At 45.7% G+C, this 20,982-nt stretch overlaps 1 protein-coding gene across 13 annotated transcripts in view; it reads left to right on the forward strand.

The window, feature by feature from the left end:
- The window catches only part of Atxn7l1 (ataxin 7 like 1), a 250,556-nt gene that overhangs the window by 204,543 nt on the left and 25,031 nt on the right, over positions 1-20,982 (forward strand). For all 13 annotated transcript variants that reach the window (XM_008830733.3, XM_029562331.1, XM_029562332.1 and 10 more), the window contains 3 exons: positions 8,515-8,807; positions 11,540-11,622; positions 12,608-12,858. In XM_008830733.3, the coding sequence (XP_008828955.1) occupies positions 8,515-8,807; positions 11,540-11,622; positions 12,608-12,858 (627 nt within the window). The remainder of the gene's footprint in view (positions 1-8,514; positions 8,808-11,539; positions 11,623-12,607; positions 12,859-20,982) is intronic.

Genomic DNA, 20,982 nt, shown 5'->3' on the forward strand with positions numbered 1-20,982 from the left:
AACTAAAGTTTCTAAGTGGTTAGTGATGCTGTGAGCATAGAGTTTTTTAAAAAATACAAAATATATTTACTTTGTGAAACAGAATTTTCTCAGTGTTTTGTAGTCTAATATAAGGAATGAACTCTTGAAGGAACTCTTTTCTGAATAGATATAGTTTAGGTAAGGAAGCCAGGATTGGGCTCCAATACTGAAAATGGAAAATAAGAGTGAGTGAGAGCTGAGCATGGTGGTGCACATCTGTAATCCAACCACTTGGGAGACTGATGCAGGAGGATCACTGTGAGTTTGAGTCCCTAGGCTACATAGCATGACCCTGTCTCAAAGAAACAAAAACAGAAAATGGTTCAGTGGTTCATGCTACACAAATGTGAGGACAGAGTTCAAATCCCCAGAAACTCATGTAAAGCCAGATGCCATAGTATGCATCTGTAATCCCAACATGCACAGTAGCAAGCATTTGCCTACCTCATACATACATACACACACACGAACATGCATACACACTATATACACAGACATCATACACATAAAAACAAATATGTGTGTAGAATGAAATGAAACACAGCTAGGGTAATGGCTCATGCCTATAATCCTGGCACTCTGGAGGCACATACACGAGGATCACTGCATGGCCAAGGCCAACCTGGTCTACATAGTAAATTTCAAGCCAGCAAGGAATATATGAGACTCTCTGAAATAAAAGAAAGGAGAGAAAGGAAAGGAGGAAGGAAAGAAGGAAGGGAGAGAAGGAGGGAGGGAAGGAGGGAGGGAAGAAGGGAAGGAGGAAGGGAGGGAGGGAGGGAAGGAGGGAAGATGGGAGGATAGGATGGAGGGACGGAGGGATGGAGGGAGGCAAGGAGTTTGGCTCCCAGAAGAACCTGCTCTCTGTGGCTGTTCTCTGAAGGAAGTGGGAGCAACTGGTGTCAGGGTTCCTCATCAGAGGCACTAGACATCCCCCCATTTCCTTGCTGTGCTCAGAATGGATCCCTGAAGGCAAAGGGGATGGGAGCCCAGGGTCTGTTCAGGTCTGCTCCCTGATAGGATGTTCTGTTCTGTAAGGAGTCCTTGCCCCTCCCCTAGGAGGCTCCAGGGCTTGAGGAGACCAAAAAGGCTCTGGCCTAGTACACTGGTGGCAGGCCCTTGAAATGACAGCTTACAGCTCCAACAGCAGGAGCCAATGACCTCTGGCGGTCATAGAAGGGAGAGCTTCTGGCTTGCAGCTCTAGAGTATAGCCATCCCTGGGCCAGTGCTGGAGACTAGGTGCTTAGGACACTGTCCCCCTTTGCAGTGGCCCTCCCTCCAGAATCTACCTAATCCCTGACTCCTACCTTCCCAAGTCCTACCCTCAGTGGCCCTGATACCATTTCTGCAGTGATGTGAATCCCAATTCTGAATTGTGTATATGTGGTTCTTACAGAGCAAAGCACCAAGTGTTTGGTTGAGTCTAGACTTGTCCTTAAACTGTCCAGAGATCATGACCCAAGGCTACCACATTGCAGCCACAGCTGGTCCAAAGACAGCTTGTACAACATAGGATGCCCTACTGTACCCTGGCTTATATTCATTCCCCTCTAAACTGCTGCAGTCCTAGGGTACTGGGATCCTCCAGGAACACTTAGCACTCCTTGGTCTTGGATGAGTTTAGAGACCTCCTTCTGAGCACCATGCCCTGGGAAGCCCTAAATAACAGAAGACTAGAGATAAACAGACCAGTAGGGAGGCTGGTATTGGGTCACCCTTTGTCCTCTGGTACAGCCTAAAAGCAGGCACAGATTGTCTCAAGAAAATGGAAGATGCCCTAGGGTGACAGAGGCTCCATGCTGCAGAACTTCAGGAATCATGTTGTTAGGCAAGAAGGGGGCTGGGGTTTCTGCTTGCTCTTCTTCCAGAAAGTACTGTCCAGATGCAAGCTCTAGTCACTTAGCCCAGACTTGGGAGTGTCTAGTGGCTGAAAAGTCAGGATCAAAACAGAGCAGTCCTGAACAGGGAGATCACTGAGTCTGAAGTGACTTGTTCCCTCATTCTCTTCCTCTTCACTGCACCTCCAAATTGGTCCTTTCTCCAGGTGAGTGTGGGAGCTACCTGCTCTGGCCTATGGCTGCATCCACCTACTTTGTCCACTCCTCCCCTCAAAAGTCAAAAGAGACAACAGGTTTCTGGGGGTGACCATGTCTTCCACCCCAAGCTGACACTCTAGAAACATCAGAGTCCATAGAGAAAGTCAATGGCATGAGCCTCCCCTTTTTGTTCCACTACAATGTATTGAAACTGTGTTTCTCCTAGTTAGCCCTTCATGTCTACTCCCTCATTTAATCTTTTCAAATATCATTGTCTTCCTTTTATTGGTAAGGGAACTGAGGCAAGAGCCAGCAAAGGTTGAGATATGTTAGGCAGGACTGCCCCGCCAAGGAAGGAGGGAGAGCTGAAACCTGCACTCGCTCACTTGCCAGGCCATTGTCCTGTTTCCCTTTCATAAGAAGTCCTTAGAGGCTTGCTGAGACCCCTAATCATTGTCTGCACCTAACAACCTCTGCAATAGAATCAAGGAGCTAGGCTTTGTGGTTCATAGTCCTCTACTGGTGAAGATGCTGTACCCTTCTTGGCCAGTAGTGGGCACTTGATGAGCTCCTGTTGGTCTACTGTGGGTTGGGATGAGACTCTGCCAACAAATCTTTAAAAAAAAAATCTCTGCTGCCAGGACCACTCATCCCCAGCAGCTGTGTGGTCTGACCACATTTCCCAGTTTACTGGGGGTGTGTTGTATGGGAGAGAATCCAAGCCATGCAGAGGCTGGGAGGGGTTATACATGGTGCTTTCTCCTTTACCACTCAGCCACAAAATTATATGATTAGCGCAGTAGGTGTCTTATTTACAGGCCCTGTGGGGAATAGCTTTTCTATTTGCTGAAGGTGTTTACAGAGTGGCTTTTTGAAAGTTTTCCCAGTATTTTTCCAGATACAAAAAGGCAGGGGGTGGGGGGTGGGGGTGGATTACTCATCTGTTGGGATTTATGTGGCACCTACTGTATTTGTCATAACAGGGTAGGACTCTGTGGTTCTGTTATTTACATGGATTCTTAGTGACCACCTGACTGCCAACCTTCTAGAATGTCTCAAGTATTTCTTCAACTTAAAGAATTCTGATTTGAAATAATTTCCTAGTAGCAACCCCCACCCCCACCCCCATGCATCTATGAGAATCAAGTAGAATTCCTACTCTAAGAGTATGTTAAAACAAGCTAAATTTCTTTTTATTGGGATGATTTAATGCTATGGCTGCTTGGAAGGCAGGAAACTGGGTAAGATGGCCTATCAAGGATCTGCCAATAAATCAGAGACTCAAAATTCTGCCAGGCCAGTCACACAGGCATGTGGGCCTTTGTCAAAGTGGTAGAAGAAATCAGACAGCCGAGAACTCTCATCAGACACATAACCCACAGCACAAATACCATATGTCCTCACCCTCCTGCCTGTCAAATCCATCTTTACCCCGCTCTGTTAAGTGGAGAAAGCCTGGCAATAATTTCTGCAAACCTAAAGACTTTCTGAACCATCCTCTTAAGGCATATCTGTTGATGATAGAAGAATAAATCATGATCACCAGGAGAGTGTGGCTGGCAGGGGGGCAGCTGGCCCTGCAGCCCCGTGGTGGTGGCTCTCACAATGACACCGTCATGATTCTCCACCTCTGCTCTTTTGCAGACATCACTGGGCAGGGAGGGGAATCTGCTTGATGCCAAGAGAACCATTTTTCTTAAAGCCAGAAGACCTGCCTTGGTCTAGAAAGATCAATTCAGACAGGCCAAGCACACAGGAAGAAGACATGGGGAGCCAAAGCAGCACAAAAGAAACAGAAGGTAGACACCTCCCCGTGGTGCCAGGGGTGAGGGAGGGCCCATCTCCACACTGGGATCCCTTCCCAGGACTGAGAGGAATTACAGAGATAACGAGGCAATAAGCGCTCCCAGCGTACTAGACAGAGCTGGATCCCTGCAGCCCTGGGCTCCCTGAAACAGTTCGTGCCAAGCCCACAAAACAGACATTTTGAAAACAGCAGGGGCTGGGGGGCGGGGGGGCTCCTCTTTCCTTTTCAAATACAGCACCTCAAAGAGAGGACAGAGTGACTTGATAGTGAATTGAGATGGGGAAGTATGTATAGGCATCCTTGGAGAAGGGGAAGGGACTCTGGGGGGCTTTTGGCTACACTCCCAGGCTTGTTTATCACCTCCAACACAGAGCAATGCCTTGCTTAGTCAGTGTTCTTGGTGCTGCCCTAACCTCCTCCTCCCAGCTCCTCACCACACTTGGAGGTGTTTTAGTTGCTGTGATGAGAGGCAGAAACAATGGGAGATGCCAGACCTGTGGAAGTAGGGTCAGAATACTTGGCTTCTTTTAAAATGGAAAAAAATAAATAAATAAAGGTGTCATTCAGGGTTCACTGCCATCTGGAAGGAGCCCTCACCTGCCCCAGGCTGACACATCACTAGCTGAAGAAGATGGCAAGGAGAGAGGGGATTGAAAAAGAAGGGAAATAGGGGCAAACAGAAGGCAGTTCTAAGACGGTGGTTTCCTGTGGCTGCACTCCCCACTCCTGAGTAGACAGGTGCAAGCAGCTGCACGCAAGGGTGGGAGGTGGGACTATCAACAGGCTCTTTTATCAATCAGATTTTTGTCCTCAAAAAGAGCTGGAATGTCTGGTGCCAACTGTCCATATTGTGTGGCAGCATCTTTGTTCATCACTTTAAGGTCTTGGGCAATATGAATCAAGAAAGGAATCTGTACTGGGAGTGGAGTGGGGATGGCATGGTGTTCTCTCTCTCTCTCTGTCTCTCTGTCTCTCTGTCTCTGTCTCTCTCTCTCTCTCTCTCTCTCTCTCTCTCTCTCTCTCTCTCTCTCCCCCCCCACCAGTGGGGGATATTTCTGATCCTTCCCACTGTCCCACTGCCATGAAATTGCCTGCTTCTCTGCCTTCTCTTCCCTCCCCTTCTGAGCCCCAGGCCAAAGACAGGTTACCTGAGAGAAGCCCAAAGTTTTGCCAGAGAAACAGTACCAGGGACAGCTCCCAGGCCGGCCTCCCTACAGGAAATCCCCTTTGCTCATGACCCTTAGAATTCCCACTGAAAGGATTCGCTCCTTTCTCTTCCTTCTGTTGACATGGGGCTGCTCACCTGGCATCTAGGCTGTTTGCTCTGTGGCCAGCTCGGTTCTGACTCATGCAGCCTTTTAGAATCCTTTGAAATGTTCTCAATCAGTTTTTTTTTTCCCCCAGCTTTTGCCATTCTTCAGTCCAGAGGACTGCCCATCAGTCTTTCTCTCCCACTTCCTATGGACTCCAATTCTACATCCTGCCTGAGGGCACTGGGACTAAAGTCCAGCTGGGGTTCTGAAAGCACTGACAGTACAGAAAATAATGGACCAAACTGGTTAGTGAAGGAAATTTCACATTAAGGGATAAAATACTAGATCAGTAGGTGGCCTGGTGCAAATACAGTTATACAGTCAGGAAGAAGCGTCAGCCGTAAGATGACTCAGCTGGCATGTTGGCTGCAGTGTGGGCCTTGCACACCTGTGTTGCTGTGGCTGCCTTGCAGAGTACATTTGATACCAAACATTGACTTTGAAAGAGAAAGACAGACTGCACCGTGAGCATGGGCAAAATGGGGCAATTTGTACAATTATTCTGGATTATGCCATCCCAGGCAGCATACCTTTGTCTGCTAAGGTCATAAGTCCTCAACATACAGACAGGACACTTTTCACAGAAACTGGATGCCTTCTGCGTACTCATCCCTGCTCTTCAACAAGAATCAAATCTACAACTTGAAAGTCCTCATTTCCTTTCGTGAATGACATGTTATATCTGTGTGTGAGTGTGTATATTTACTAAGGTGTAATTTAGGTTGCATGAGTTTTGTAATTCGTGGGGTTATTACTTGGTGCTTTTTAAAAATGATGGTAAAATGCATGTAACATAGTTACCATCTTAGCCATTTCTAATGTACAGTCGTGTTAAGTACAGTCACATTGTTATGCAACTAATTTTCAGAGTTCTTTTCATCTTGAAAAACTAAAATTCTATATGCAGTCTCCTCCCCCAACCCTTGGCAACCATTGTTCTGCTTTCTGTCTTCATACATGTGACTACTATGGGTGCCTCCTAAAAGTGGGATCACACTGTGTTTGTCTTTTTGGCACTGGTTTATTTTACCACCATACTGTCCTCAAGGTCCATCCATGTCAGAATTTCCTTCCTTTGTAAAGCTGGATATTACACATTCACATGTTAATAGTGAACTATTAACATGATTTGCTCCCGCCCCCTAGCTGTCACAAATAATACTTCCATGAATAAGAATGTCCAAATATCGGGGCTGGAGCCATTGCTCAGCTGTTAAGAGCACTGGCTGCTCTTGCAGAGGACTCAGGTTCAGTTCCCAGCACCCACATGGTGGCTAACAACCATCCGTAACTCCAGTTCCAGGGGATCCAACACTCTCTTCTGGCCTCTGCAGGCACTGCACGACACAGGTACACTTACATACATGCAGGCAATACACTTTAAAATAATAAATTAAATATGTTTTTAAAAAAGAATGGTTTGTTTTCTGCTGCTATGACAAAATACCACAAACTGGGTGATTTATAATGAAAAGAAAAATGTATCATACAATGGGAAGTTAAAAGGTCCAATATCAAGTTGTCAACATCTTCTTGCTGTGGTACAACATGGCAGAGAGAATTACATGGTGAGGACCAGGAAACTTGATTGCTCACATCTCTTTCTCTTATTATAAAGCCACTAATCCCATCATGGATTCTCACCCCCATGACTTCATCTAACCATAATTATTTCTCAAGACCCCCCACTTCCAAATACCATGAACATAAGAACCTAGGGATTTAAGTTTCTAATACGTGAATGTTAGGGAAACATTTAAATCATCCCAAATGTGGACACTAATTTCACCAGGGAGTGTCTGTATGGTTTCTTAGCACATTCACACCCCAGAAAGTCTCTGGGGTTGATGTTCAGCAAGCAGCATGTGAGGGCTTAGAGAATCACCACTCAATAGACAAGAACAGCAGGTCAGCCCTGTCTCAGTGACTGAGACACTGATCCAGGACAGACCTGGCAGGGACACCATGCATTACTAAAAACCATTATTTCAATTCCTTTCCTATGAACTTGAATTCCCATACTACATTTCCCCAGACCAAGAAGGCATGTGGCCCAAGGGGGAAAGTCTAAAATGCCTGGCCCTAATCTGTTCTACCACTGTGTGCCCACTGGCAAAGGCCTGTAACTAACATCTATGATCCTGTTTCAAAGTCACAATGGGTGGCAGGTAATGCAGAGTTGCTAAAATAATTTCATGAGCAAGTCGTTCAAAGAAATGATCTGTGAATATGTCTTAGAGATGGGAGAGCCAACCAGCCTTGTGGACAGATAGGATTCCTCCCTGCCAAAAACAACCTCTCTTTCATGCCCTACATTGTCTGCAGGCATGTAAGAGCCATATTCTCCATCATTTGGCATTCAAACAGCTAAGCCAGCTCCACTCTCAGCTCAAAAATGATTGGGGAACCGAAGTGTTAGCAATCTACCCTCCTGCCAGGAGGAAAGAGAATCTGGTTCAGAGACCAAAGCAAAACTTATTCATCTCATCTTTCAAGACCCTGAGACGCAGTCCCCCACAGCCCCCCAGACACAGGGTCCTCCCACATTAAAGAGCCACAGAAATCAAATGCACATCCGTCACAGGAGAAATAGCAGGGGAGTGGGGCGAAGGTGACAGATTCTGAAGAGTGAATGCACACCTTTGTGCTCTTGCCTTCTTAAAATTCATCCTCTCACCTGCCAGCCTGGAGAATTGCCTATTTACATAACTAGCTGCCTAAAATGGAATATTGGATAATGGTACATGGCGGCTCACTCAATTTGAGCCCATCTTGGGATGTGAGTGTGATCCAGAAGCCCTCTGACAGCATGAAGCACCCCACGCTGGCCTGCAGCCATGCTCCGTGTGGTGTGAGCCTGTCAGCTCTCGGGAGCTAAGCAGATGTCAGGCCCGTTTGGGCTGGGGTGGGAGACTTATGAGCAGAAGAGTGGGGAGGGGGCCCAATTCTGCAGTGGCTTGCTGTCTACAGGGCACAGACAGCTTGTCTTCCTAGGCTTCACAGTGGGGGCCTTGTTCTGCCCAAGGTGCTGTGTCAAAGACAACCATGTATAGGGTCTGAGAAGGGGAGAAATCAGAGGATCCATGGGGACAGTCAGCCTGGGAGGTAATCAGTCAGCTCTTATCCCTCTTGGGCAATGTGCCAGCCTCGCATCCCCTGTTGGTCCTTTCTACAACACAAATCTCCCTCCCATCAAAACGGGTATCATGCTGCTCACTTATAGGAGTATAAATAAGTGATAAGGAAGTGTTCTGGTAATGATAAGCGGGTGTAGCTCCTCAGCAGACCAGATGTATCAAAGAAGGCAATCATACATGTTTGTTCCTTTTTTTTCAGCGTTCCAGTTCCTGTAGTCAGTTTAGAGAAAATTCCTAACCTAGTGAAGGCAGATGGTGCCAATGTCAAAATGAACTCTACAACCACTACTGCAGCTTCCTCCTCCTCCTCCTCTTCCTCCTCCTCCTCTGCTGTCTCCACCCCACCTTTAATTAAGCCCACCTTGATATCCAAGTCAGTGCCACCTTCACCAGAGAAGATCTTAAATGGCAAAGGGATTCTGTCAGCTACCATAGACAAGAAACACCAAAATGGCACCAAAAACAGCAACAAGCCTTACCGGAGACTTTCAGGTATGTGCCACTGTCATTAGAGTCTGACATGTGATAAGTCTAAATCTGAGTCCCACCGTAACCAGTGATGTATGCATATAATTAAGCAGCTGTTTCATTTTAGGAGGGGACATGGAGTTTATCTGCAAACAGGATCTGCCCTAAAAGTGCAAGAGAAAACTGATTCTCTTATCCCCAAGGCAGATAAAGTCCCTGGTCAAGCAAAGCATCCTGAGCAGCCTAGGAGGCAGGAGGCCCTGAACCAACCAACGGTCATGGACTCTATAGGTCTTATTAGCTAATGGCTTTCTGCAGAGCCATACTGACCCATGGAATGTCACATGGCCCCCTCAGAAGCTTCACCGCTGTGAAGTTGGACAATCCACAGGATATCTCACAGCCCATGGCATGCTGGGACAGTCCCATTAGTGACTGTACTGCACAGGGAGACATAACCTATGCCCTTTGTCCTCATGGGTTTCCAAGTGGATTCTGCATTAGGGCTCCAGCTATTTTTCCCCATAGTCAGACTGGACTCCCATCAGGATCTGTCAGGCCAGCACAACAGATTGGGTGTTGGGAGGTCTCTCGGGTCACTCTTCAGTGGTCTGTACAGACACGTGGTCACTCTGAGGTGATGACTGTGGCTTTAGAGGATGATGTTTGTTTGGGATCTGTTGTAGAACTAAAGCTGGCTGTTCTCATGTCTCCAAAAGACCAGGAAAAGCTATGCACTTCATAACTTCTGCATATATCATATGCTTTCTTTATTGGTGGCCAAGAAAAACAAAATACAGAGAAAGCCACCCTTGAGAAAGACACCATCTTCTCATGTGAGCATGGTTTTTAAGCACCCAAGGACACTTTTATCTGGATTTTCTACATCTGTATTTTTAAATTGTGTTTTAAAAGTACCTCAGGTCCACCCAAAACTATCAAATGAAATAGGTGTCCTGCACCCCTCTCCATTTTCTATCCATCCACCCTTAAGGGAGAGCCTGGTGCCCTCCGTGAGCATGGTGGGATTTCATTTTGTGGGCTGAGCTTCCCACTGCTAGCTCTCTTCCTTAATGGAATGTGTTGTTTCACTAGGCAGAGGTAGGTGGCCACATGGGAGGGTGTGCTGTGCCCAGCGTCCAGAAGCTGAGTTCCTTATAGCAACAGTAATACTACCTTAGCTTCTAGCCTGTGCCCTGGTCTGGGGATTTTTACAGTTTGTTGTTTTGATGTTTTGTGGGTTGTCTTGTCTCAAAGGATCTTTTGCTTGTTTCTAGCTCTTTCATACATTCATTCGGCAGCCAGCTCCTATCCCTAGCCAAAACCTCCCCTCAGCATGAGGTGCTGGTGTGAGTCTGGGCACAGACCTGACTCTAAAAGGCCCAATGGGAAGGCCTCCATAGCAGGCATCCTGGCACCTGGCACCCACTCACTGCTCCCTGGGCTTAGCAGTTTTCTCTTTTGAAAATTGGGGTGGGGGGGATAAGCACATAAAGGAAGGAGGCATTTCCATAGCCTGAGGGCAGAATGGTTTGCTTGTACACAGCATCTTAGCCACTGTTGCAACATCCTCCTGACCCCCAAACTTTTGAAAAACAAACATTCATTTATTGTGCTCCAAGTTTACGCCAACAACTACAGACAGTTTCCAGCTAGGGATCTCTATTCAGTTTAAGGCCCTCACAGACACTTCCTGTTCCTGAAGACCCAACTCCTCCCCAACACCCCTCCCCATGCCACCAAGAGCAGCACTGCTACTTATCTCCCTTCACACCCTTAAGAGCTGGGGCATCCCTGTTCTACAGAACTTGGTGTTTGCTGGTGCCTTCCTAAAGCCTAAGGGGTCCTTGAAAGGTTGCCTCACATCCCCACATTTTGCAAGTATGAAGAGTGTTTTGTAATCCCCAGAGAACTGAAAGATCATAAGAAGCATCAAAAGAACAGCTTCCTTAGCTGTAACTTCCACAGGAGCCATCAACAGTCTAGACAGAAAGGAGGACGTAGGGAAAACTCTCCCTCTCTGAACAGTCATCCTTCATCCCTGGGACCAGTGTGCCCTGTCTTATCCTCCTGTGGACTGTGGGGGCCAGGGCTACTTGTACACCAAGCTGTGAGATTAACAGGCCTGCCCTTCATGCACTTCCTGTTCAGCCCCACAGAGGCAGGTACACAGCATGCTTTTTCCTAGCCCCTGCCTATAGCACTACCAGAATGCTCCTAGTTCAGGGAAAAGACTTTACTCATGTACAAGACTGTGTGGAAAGCCTTCACCTAGGGATTTGTAGAGCATAAGAGAGGCTGCATTGACATATCAAAGAACAAGCTCTCACTTAAATGGCTACACTAGGAGGAAGGCAGAGGTGGGGACCCACGTGGATATCTGGGCAGCCCTGGAAAGAAGGGCCCTTAAGTCTCAGGTGGCAGTCCCTGCTCTGCAGCCACTGTGCCCAAAGTGCCAAGGACCTGTAGGACCATTTTAAGTAAAATACAGCTTTGCAAATAGCCTGGTCCTTTCCTTCTGCCACCTGCTCCACCCTGAGCCTTGTACCCTTTGGAGGGGAGCACCATTTTCCCCTGAGCAGTTCTTGAAGAATTTTAGCAGCTGGTTGGAAAAAAATTAGAAAAAAAAAAAAAGATTGCCTGACAATGTCTCACTTGTTGGTGCAAATGTGCATTTTTTTTAAAAATGTAGTCTTAATGCCAAGTCCTATTTAGTCTCCTTTTTTCTTATATTTTTTGTTTGTTTCTTAAACCAGAGAGAGAATTTGACCCAAATAAACACTGTGGAGTATTGGATCTCGAGACAAAGAAACCTTGCACAAGATCCCTCACCTGCAAGGTATTTCTCTTTCCATAAAAAAATACTTCCTGCTCTCGCTGGGGCCTTTGTCGAAATGTTTGCATGCCACTCTCTGCACACGGCAGGGTGTGGAGCCTCGACATGACCTCCAGCTGTTCTTTGTAAGGGAAATGCTTTCTTCTCCGTCCACGGTAGCAGAGTGCCTGCCTCAAGCTGGCTGGCTTTTTAAGAAAAAGGAAAAAAAAAAAAAAAAAAAAAAAAAAAAAGATTTATTTAGGGCATCTGCAAAGCTACCCAGGGATGACTTGAACTGGGTGGTGGCCGGGCGGTAACAGTCATTCCTGATATTCTCTACACCTGCTGTTGTTCACAGGAACATTGGGCTTCCCGTGTTACTTGGGAGGCCAGACAGTAAATTGTATTTATAGGCACTCACAGGCGGTTCTAAAGCCTGCTACGTTTTAATGTATGCAAGAGCGGCGGCGGCGGCGGCGACGGCAGCGCCCTGAAAGGCAGTCCTGGAGGGGAGGATGCGGTGCTGCGCTCTGATCCAGCCACACGGGGTGGCCAGGGGACCAGCGGACCCCAGGCGGCCGCCATTGGGTAGCCCCAAGCCCCAGATTTCCTCCTGACCTGCTAGTGCCTCTTGAGATCCAGGCTGTGGCCCTGTCTGCCCGGTGGCTCTGTTTGCCCGGGCCGACTGGAGCCTCCCACCCACACCTGGACTGACTTTAGCCTTCCCTCGTGGGTGCCTTTCATCCGAGGTTTTCCTGGGTTCTGCGCGGAAGCTGTCATCTCATGCCATTGGAGGAAGCCTGGGCTTCTTAACACCAGGAGCGTAGGGCATGTTGGCGTCCGAGCGGTCTCTGCCTCTTCTCAGCCACAGAACAGGAGCTGTTGCCTTGAAGTTGACTTTTTCAAGCACCTTTAAATTCCCATGGTTGCAATTTCGGAAATGCAGGGCCTGGGGAAGCAGGTGTATGTGCTGATCAAAGAGGCTGTGCTTCTCATCTCTTCTTCTTAGACACACTCGCTAAGCCATCGGAGGGCAGTCCCAGGCCGGAAAAAGCAATTTGACCTCCTCCTGGCGGAACACAAAGCCAAGTCGCGGGAGAAAGAAGTAAAAGAGCACCTTCTGACTTCCCCAAGGGAAGTACTTCCAAACCCACCCGGACCGGCGCTGGACGCTCTGCAGGCATCTTGCGGGAGCAACGGGGCAGAGCCGAAAGTAGCATCCCCGGCAAAATCCAGGCCACTCAATTCTGTACTTCCCAGGTAAGTGCGCATGGGCCATTGGTGACCCTGAGTCCTCGGTCAAGGGGCTTTTCCTTGCTGAGCGACCTCTGACCATGTAAAGTTCGGAAGGCCTCTGTGCAGTTTAAATGAGATCCTCAGCCTAAGGGATTCAGCCCAGTGCTTGCCACATAGTGCTCAGTAGCTCCTTTTATGGCTCTCATAGCAGTCATCAGTCTTCCTAGCAGACCTTTATCAGGCAGTATGTGTTTTTACCGAGCAAAAGTGAGCTGGAAATAAAACCCTGGAAGAGTAGAAGAGTAGTGCTTCAACCAGGAGGCAACTTCCTGGCTGCCTGCAGTTTTATATTAGTTGAAGATTCCTGGGGCAGAGTGGGGAAGCCTGGGTAGATGAGGAGTTAGCACAACTTAGGAACTCACTGGACCACACTTGCCCATTTGCCACCTTTTTTTTTGTGACTTGTTTTCACAACTCTCCTATTACCAGGATGAAGGGGAGGTTGGCATAGTTGAGGCTGTTTGTTCTTTCATTTCTCCTAAAGAGAAAGCTGCTCTTGTGAGCCACTTGTTTGGGGTTTAATTTGGTAGTCCTGAACAGAAAGAAAAGAACAAAAAAACAAAATTAAAGCTCATTTGAATTAAAACAATTTAAGACCTGCAAATACTTGTTTTGATGGGCACTAGACCAGTTTCTAGGTAACTGGACTGGGAACTAACCACATTCATTCAAAAGTATTTATCAAGCCGGATGTGGTGGCATATGCCCTTTAATCCCCGCACTTGGGAGGCAGAGGCCCCTGGATCTCTGTGAGATCAAGGCCAGCCTGGTCTACATAGTGAGCTCCAGAACTGCTGACCCTACAGGGAGACCCGGTCTCAAAAAAACACACAAATTTATCAAGGAGTTATTACATAAACACGGTGCTATCAGGCAAGGGAAGAGGAAAAAATGAAACTAGAGCCTGCTTTTCAAAAATATAGAGTTTAGAAAATGAGGTAAGGGGCTGGAGAGATGGCTCAGCTGTTAAGAACACTGGTTGTTCTTGCAGAAGACCCGGGTTTGAATCCCAGCACCCACATGGCAGCTAACAACTGTCCATAACTCTAGTCCCAAGGGATCCGACAGCCTCTTCTGACCTCCGCGGGCATTGCACAACACAGGTGCACTTACCTACGTGCAGGCAATACACACATACACATAAAATAAAAATAATAAATTTTTTTAAAGTTAAAAAAAAAAGGTGTGATAAGACTTGTACATCCATGCTTTGCTTCAAAAGGAAATAATTTGGTGAGAAGTACAGATTGTGGTATTACCTAATTTTCTTTTTTTAAATACTTTATTATTTTTATCTTATGTGTATGAGTATATTGCCTATATGCACGTAAGAGCACCAGTGTCATGCATTGCCCGAGGAGGTCAGAAGAAGGCGTTGAATCTCATGGAACCGGAGTGTTGTTAGCTGCCATGTGGGTGTTGGGAATCAAACCCAGGTCCTCTGCAAAAGCAGTCAGTGCTCTTAACCGCTGAGCCATCTCTCCAGCTCCCTAATTTTCTTATGTATGCAAGGTGTCTCAAAGGCTAATTGTCCAACAAGCCAGTAGGCTTTGAGAGAAGATCATTAGAAAAGAGGAGGAAGTTGGTTTTTAAAGCAAAAAATAAATATTTGATAGCAGTTGTTCCTAATCTACCTGCCCCTTACTCACCCTGATGCATTTTGATGCAAACCTGTCACAGCAGAGTCCCTCTGGTTATGGCCAAGTTCGGCCTTGTGCATTTGGGAGCATTCAGCCAGTTGGAACTGCCACCCCTGCACATTTGCATCACTATAAACATTGTGTTGTTGCCATCCTTTTCTTTGCAAGATCATTTTATAATTACTTCTTGCTATAATGCCAGGTGTTGGGTAAGGCGGTAGTTATCCTTGTTTTACAGTTGAAGAGGCAGTTCCATCCCAAACTTCTGGGAGGGGCTTCAATTTTATAAGTAGTACTCCCCCCACCCCATTTTCCAAGATCCCTAGTACATTACTGAAACTGCAGATAATACCAAACCCTATATGTAGTTTTCTCCTATATATATATATGGATACTATCAATGTAGGTACAGTAATTAATAAAATAGAACAATTATAACAATATATTATCAAATTACCAGCATCACTTAGCTTGTACTTTGGGTCCATGATTAAATAAAATAAAGGTTGTTTGAATCCAAATACTGCAATACTGTTATAGTTGGTCTGAAAAACCAAGGTGGCTGCTAACCGACTTAAGGGAAGGTAGCATATAGATCATGGATACACTCAACAAGGGGTTGATTCAGATCCTGGGTAGGAAAGAGCTAGACCATACAAGACTTCATCACACTAGTCAGAACTGTATGTGCTTTAAAACTTATGAATTGTTTATATCTGCAGTTTTCTATTGCATAATTTTGGACCTCAGTTGGCCGTGAGTTACTGAAACCGGAAAGTGTAACCATGGACAAAGGGGAACTATGTAGAGTGACTTTCAAATTCTTTGTAGTTATTAAACAGTTTTTCATTACAATCCAGCCTTTCCTCCATTCCCAGTCAAAATCAGACTGGCCTCCACCTGAAATCACATGCATCCAGAGCCATTACTCCCCGACCCCTCCAGACTCTCAGAAGGATCACCTTGAATTCCCCAAGGATTCCAGGAAAACCAGTTTGATAGCTCTGTTTTGGAGATTGGTTTGGGGGAACAAGACAAGGTCTCATGTAGCCCAGACTACCTCAAATTCCCCACAGAGACAGTGGTGGCTTTGAACTCTATCCTCCTGTTCTACCTCCTGAGTACTGGGATTACAAGCACGTCCCTAGAAGCCCAGCTTAAATAACTCTTTTATTAAACATTTCTGTCAATCTTTGAGTCTTTCAGCGATACCATGGTTAACAGACGAGTAAGAAAGTAGCTGCTAAAAAATAAAGCAGGCAGTGAAACCTTAAGGGTCTCCTTAGTTCTGTGTCTTGTAGTGCAATTTTTAGGAGGATGTTTGGTTACAGGGAAACACAGCTGTTTATGTTCTCTTAAGGAAGCAGAAGACCCAGAGAAGCTTTCTTTTGAAACAAATGTCTTTAGAAAGAAAAGAAGATGCAAAGGGATCGCATAGTAGTGAGAGGGGTTGGAGAGATGGCTCAGAGGCTAAGAGTTTGTCCTACTCTTGCAGAGGACCTGTAATTCCAGCTCCAAGGAATCCAATGTTTCTGGCACCCATGCACATACCCACACAGAGACACATAATTAAAAATAAATCTAAAAGAAAATATTAATGAAAGAATACTTTCTTAGGACATGATATAGGTATGAGAAAACTCAGGGCTGAACTCTTTTCCAAAGTCAAAGAGAAGTCCTTTTGCACTTATTTCTGGTTAGGATGAAATCTTGTGTGGTCAGAGATTGAAAGGGCATTATCAGAGTTTAACATAATCACAGGAAACTTCTCAAAACATATATTAATGGCATATTTAATAGACATTCCATCTATACTAATTGTAACTAGTATAATTATAATCTTTTTCCAACTATGAATTCTCTTTATAGAAAATACTAATGTATGTGAATTTACTAATTACCTATCTTTTTACAATTTCTATTATTTTATGTGTATGACTGTTTCTCCTGCATGTACATAGTAAGTGTACTGTACCATGTGCATGCAACACAGAGGCCAGAAGAGGGTGCCGGATCCCCTGGAACTGGAGTTACTGACAGTTTTTAGCCACCATGTGGGTGCTGGGAATTGAACCCAGGTCCTCTGCAAGAGCAGCCCATGCTCTTAACCAGCTGAACCATCTCTCCATCCCCTATTATCTGTCCTTTTTATTACCTTAATTCTAACCCATTCTTTGGTTTGGTTTTGTTGTTTTGAGACAGGGTCTCCCTGTAGCCCCAGCGGCCTGGAACTTACTATGTAAGACCAGGCTAGCCTTGAACTCACGGAGATCTGCCTGCCTCTGCCTCCCAAGTGCTGAGATTAAAGGCATGTGCCACCATGTCCTGCCTGACTAAATAATTCTAACCATGGCTCTTAGTTCCTCGAGCCTCAGATTGCCCAGCTGTAAAATGGGGCTAATAGGAATTAAGTGAGAAAGGTACTCAGTTCATGGTAGTGTAAATGGTATTGGTGTTCCAAGAGAATGCAGTGTGAATAAATAAAGAACTAAGTGTGGACTGACTGTTAGGTGCTTGCTTTCTGTCCCCAGTCTTAGGCCCAAATGACTATCATACAGTCTTGGTCATTTCATGTTGCTATAAAAGATTATCAGACACTGGGCAATGTAAAAGAAAAGAGGTTTATCTGGCTCACAATTCTGCTGACTAGAAAGTTCAAGCAGCATGTCACTAACTTCTACCAAGGAACCCACTGGCTGCATTATACATGGTGGAACAGCAGAAAGTGTCTGTGAGCAGGGGGAGCATGTGTATGAACAAGGAAGCAAGACCCAGAGTGAAGTCATGGAAGTCAGTAACTCATTTTTGCTGAAACTAATCCACTCCTGTGAGGTCAGCGTTCCTTCTGAGACTGGTGCCTTGACCACCTGATTATCTCCCTTGTATCACACCCTAAAAGTTCCACCATTTCAACACCCCCACACTGGAAGCCTAAACTTCCAGGGTATGAACCTTTGGGAGATAGTCCACATTCAAATCATAACTCGCAGCCATTGGCTCCATTTCTTTGTCCCCAACTCTAAGAGAGCACATTCATTGCCCCAAAGAGCCTGAGAATTATGAATCCTAGCTCAGCCAAACTCATTTGGACACTATTGGGAAGGAGAGGAGGGCAGCTGGGCTGTGACAAGCCAGGCTACTGCTGCTAGAGGGAGGAAGGAAGATAGGCTGTGGAGGAGGCTACTGCTAATGAAGTCTGGGCTCATTGCCTTGGATCTTAGATGTGTACATATCCAACCTAAAGTATAAACAGGCTGACTCCAGTGATTCTTACCTTGCCAGGGGTAATGCCTGAGGAGAGAGGCAGAGGTCCTAGATGGTTGAGTGAGGACAAGGATGTGTCTGGAGTGGGAGAATTCTGTTCTTGATTCATTGAGGGAATGTTGCTCTCCTTGACTTGAGTCTGTAGTTTCTCAGGCTGGGCCAGGCTTTGAAGTCAAGCAGAGGCAGATATCTCCTTTCTTTTGTGTTTGTTTTTATTTTTATTTATTTATTTTTATAATTTTATTTATTTTTGTTTATGTATATGAGTATTTTGCCTGCATGTATGTAAGTGCACCATGTATGCACAGTGCCCATGGAGGCCAAGAGAGAGCATTGAATCCCCTGGAGATGGAGTTACTCTACTATGTGGGTGCTGGGAATCAAACCTGGGTCCTCTGAACCAACAGCAAGTACTCTTAACTGCTGAGCCATCTCTTCAGCCCCATTTACATGATTGTTTTATTTTGTGGGGAGAAGACAGGGAATTGCTATGTAGACCAGGTTAGCCTCAAATTCACTATACAGTCTAGACCTGGAAACTGTCATTCTCTTGTCCCAGTGTTGGAATTACAGGCATGAACCACCATATCTGGCTTAAAAAGTCCCCTGATTAGCCTTGTCACTTGAGTACACATCTGCAAAAATAGATAATGGTTTCTCTCACCTAAGGCAGTATGTGGCCAGGATGAGAGTATATGTGTGATATATCTCAGACCTAGTAAGGACTCAGTTAAGAACATTCTCATACCCAAAGCACTCAGACAGATGGATGCTAGAGTGCTGGGGTGAGATTTTATCTACAGTTCCCTAGTGGCACTGGGTAGAGACCCATCATCACAGATATCCATTAAGCCAGACTGTCAGATGGAGAAGGGAAGAGTGATATAACATGGAGGACAAAGAGTGACAGCAACCTTGAATGACAATTTCAACACTTCCTAGTGACTAGTGACCCACTCCCCATTACTCCTTGTCCAAGCCATGTTTCTTCTGAGAAAGGCTGCTTCCAATAAACTCCAAGTTCTACCTGGAGTTCAGCACTCAGAGCTGGAAGACCCTGAAAGCATCCTCCACCCCACCCTCCCCAAGAGGCTGCATACATTCTGAGGGAAGCCTTTCAAAGCACCTGTTCCATGTGCACACATGCAGGCCCCTAGCCCTTCCTGTCTGTGCTGAACCACTTCTGCACCAGAGCGTGCATCCCTGCTTGGTTCTCCTCCCCATACTTCTCCTCTGCTCACCTCCCCTCTTTCATCTGGCAACTGGGGCTTTCTATTGAGTGCTTTTTCTTTAATTAAACTTTATTTTTATCAAAGTACTGTGGGTTCAGAGGTCAAAATCACATAGTACCAAAAGGCTTAGAAGGAAAAACAGTAACTCCTGCCAGTCTTTATCCTGCATGGCAGAGCACCTGTTTCCTGGCTCCCACTGCCTCCTCTTTCTTGCTTTGCTTCTTTATTTTGGTGGAGTGGCTCCTCCAGTAGCTGCCTATGAAGAGGTTGATGGGAGATCAGTTTTAGAGTCCTTACTCAGCAAGCATGTTTTCATTCTACCTTAACACCGAGTTGATGATCTCTGTGAGTATACAACTAGATTGAAAATCATTTCCCTGCAGAATTTTCAAGACATTTTCCTACTGATTCTAGCACAGGAAGTTTCTATCATGAAGTCATAGGACCATCTTGACCCTCATTTCTTTGTATAGGACCAGTTTATAGCTCCAAAGCCTGGGCGCTGAACATTCACAGGAATCTATATATATATTTTAATTTTTAATTATTTATTTAAATTTTTTGAAGACAGAGTCATGCTGTATATCCCAAGTTGCCCTTGAACTTGAGATCCTCTTGCCTCTGCCTCCCAAGTGCACTGTCCTCTCTCTCTCTCTCTCTCTCTCTCTCTCTCTCTCTCTGATCTTTTTGAGACAGGGTCTCCATTTAGTCCCAGTCTGCCTGGCACTTGCTATGTAGTCAGACTGGCCTCAGTCTCACAGAGAGCCTCCCAAGTGCTGGGACTAAAGGCCCATGCCACCGTGCCCAGCTCAGAGGTCTCTCTTGATGTAGCCCTTTTCCATTCATTGAACTAGGTACTCAGTAGATCCACTCAGAATGAAAATCTCTGTCCTCTTCTGGGATGGTTTCCTGTTGCATTATAGACATATTTCTCTCCCCTCTCATCGTATGTTCTTTTTCTGGCCTCCTTTTTGTTGGATATTGGACATTTTGCTCTGATCTTTTAATTCACTTACCCCTTTCATATGTATATGAGTGTTTGCCTGCATGTGTGTAAGCACACCTATGTTGTGCAGTGCCCAAGGGAAACCAGAAGAAAGTGCCAGATCCCTTGGAACTGGAGTTACAGACAGTTGTTAGCTACCATGTGGGTGCTGGGAACCAAACCCTGGTTCTCCGTAAAGAGCAGCCAGTTAAGCAGCTCTTAACCCCTGAGCCATCTCTCCAATCCCCACTTACCTCTTTAAATTCCTTGTTCTACTTTCCAGTTTTTCTTTTGGTTTGTCTTTAAAATTGTATAGTAAATAATGAATTTACAATATTTGAATTTTTTATTGCCTGGGTTTTTTCGTTGGTTGGTTTTGATTTGCATTTTGTGTGTGTATATGTATTGTGCATGTATGTGATATGTGAGGTTCACATGTATGGAGGCACATGGAGACCAGAAGCAGGTGTCAGGTGTCCTCCTCTCTACCTTGTTCCTTTGGGGCAGGGTCTCTCCCTGAACCTGGAGCTCCAGTTTTCAGCAAGACTGGCAGCTAATAATCCCACTCATCCTCCTGTCTTTGCCCCCTCAGTGCTGGTGTTACAGGCATGCACAGGAACACTCCCAGCTTTTACATGCATGCTGGGATCCAAACTCCAGTCCTCACAATTGCCCAGCAAGCAGTCTTAACTGCTAGACTATCTTTCTAGTCTCTTATTAAAATTAATTGATTAATTAATTAATTAGTCTGTTTATTTATGACAGAGTCTCACTGTGTTGCTCAGGTAGGCCTTAAACTCAAGATCCTCCTGTCTCATCCTCCTAAGTAGCTGGGATTATAAGCCTGAACTTATAGTTTATCTCATTCTTTTTACCTGATTTTTTTTTTTTTTTTTTTTTTGTTTAAAATAATGACTGTTGGCAGGGGGGGGGGGCGCACACCTTTAATCCTAGCACTCAGGAAGCA

Source organism: Nannospalax galili, unplaced genomic scaffold (genome assembly GCF_000622305.1).
Source record: "Nannospalax galili isolate Female #2095 unplaced genomic scaffold, S.galili_v1.0 scaffold312, whole genome shotgun sequence".
NCBI classification, from domain to species: Eukaryota; Metazoa; Chordata; class Mammalia; order Rodentia; family Spalacidae; genus Nannospalax; species Nannospalax galili.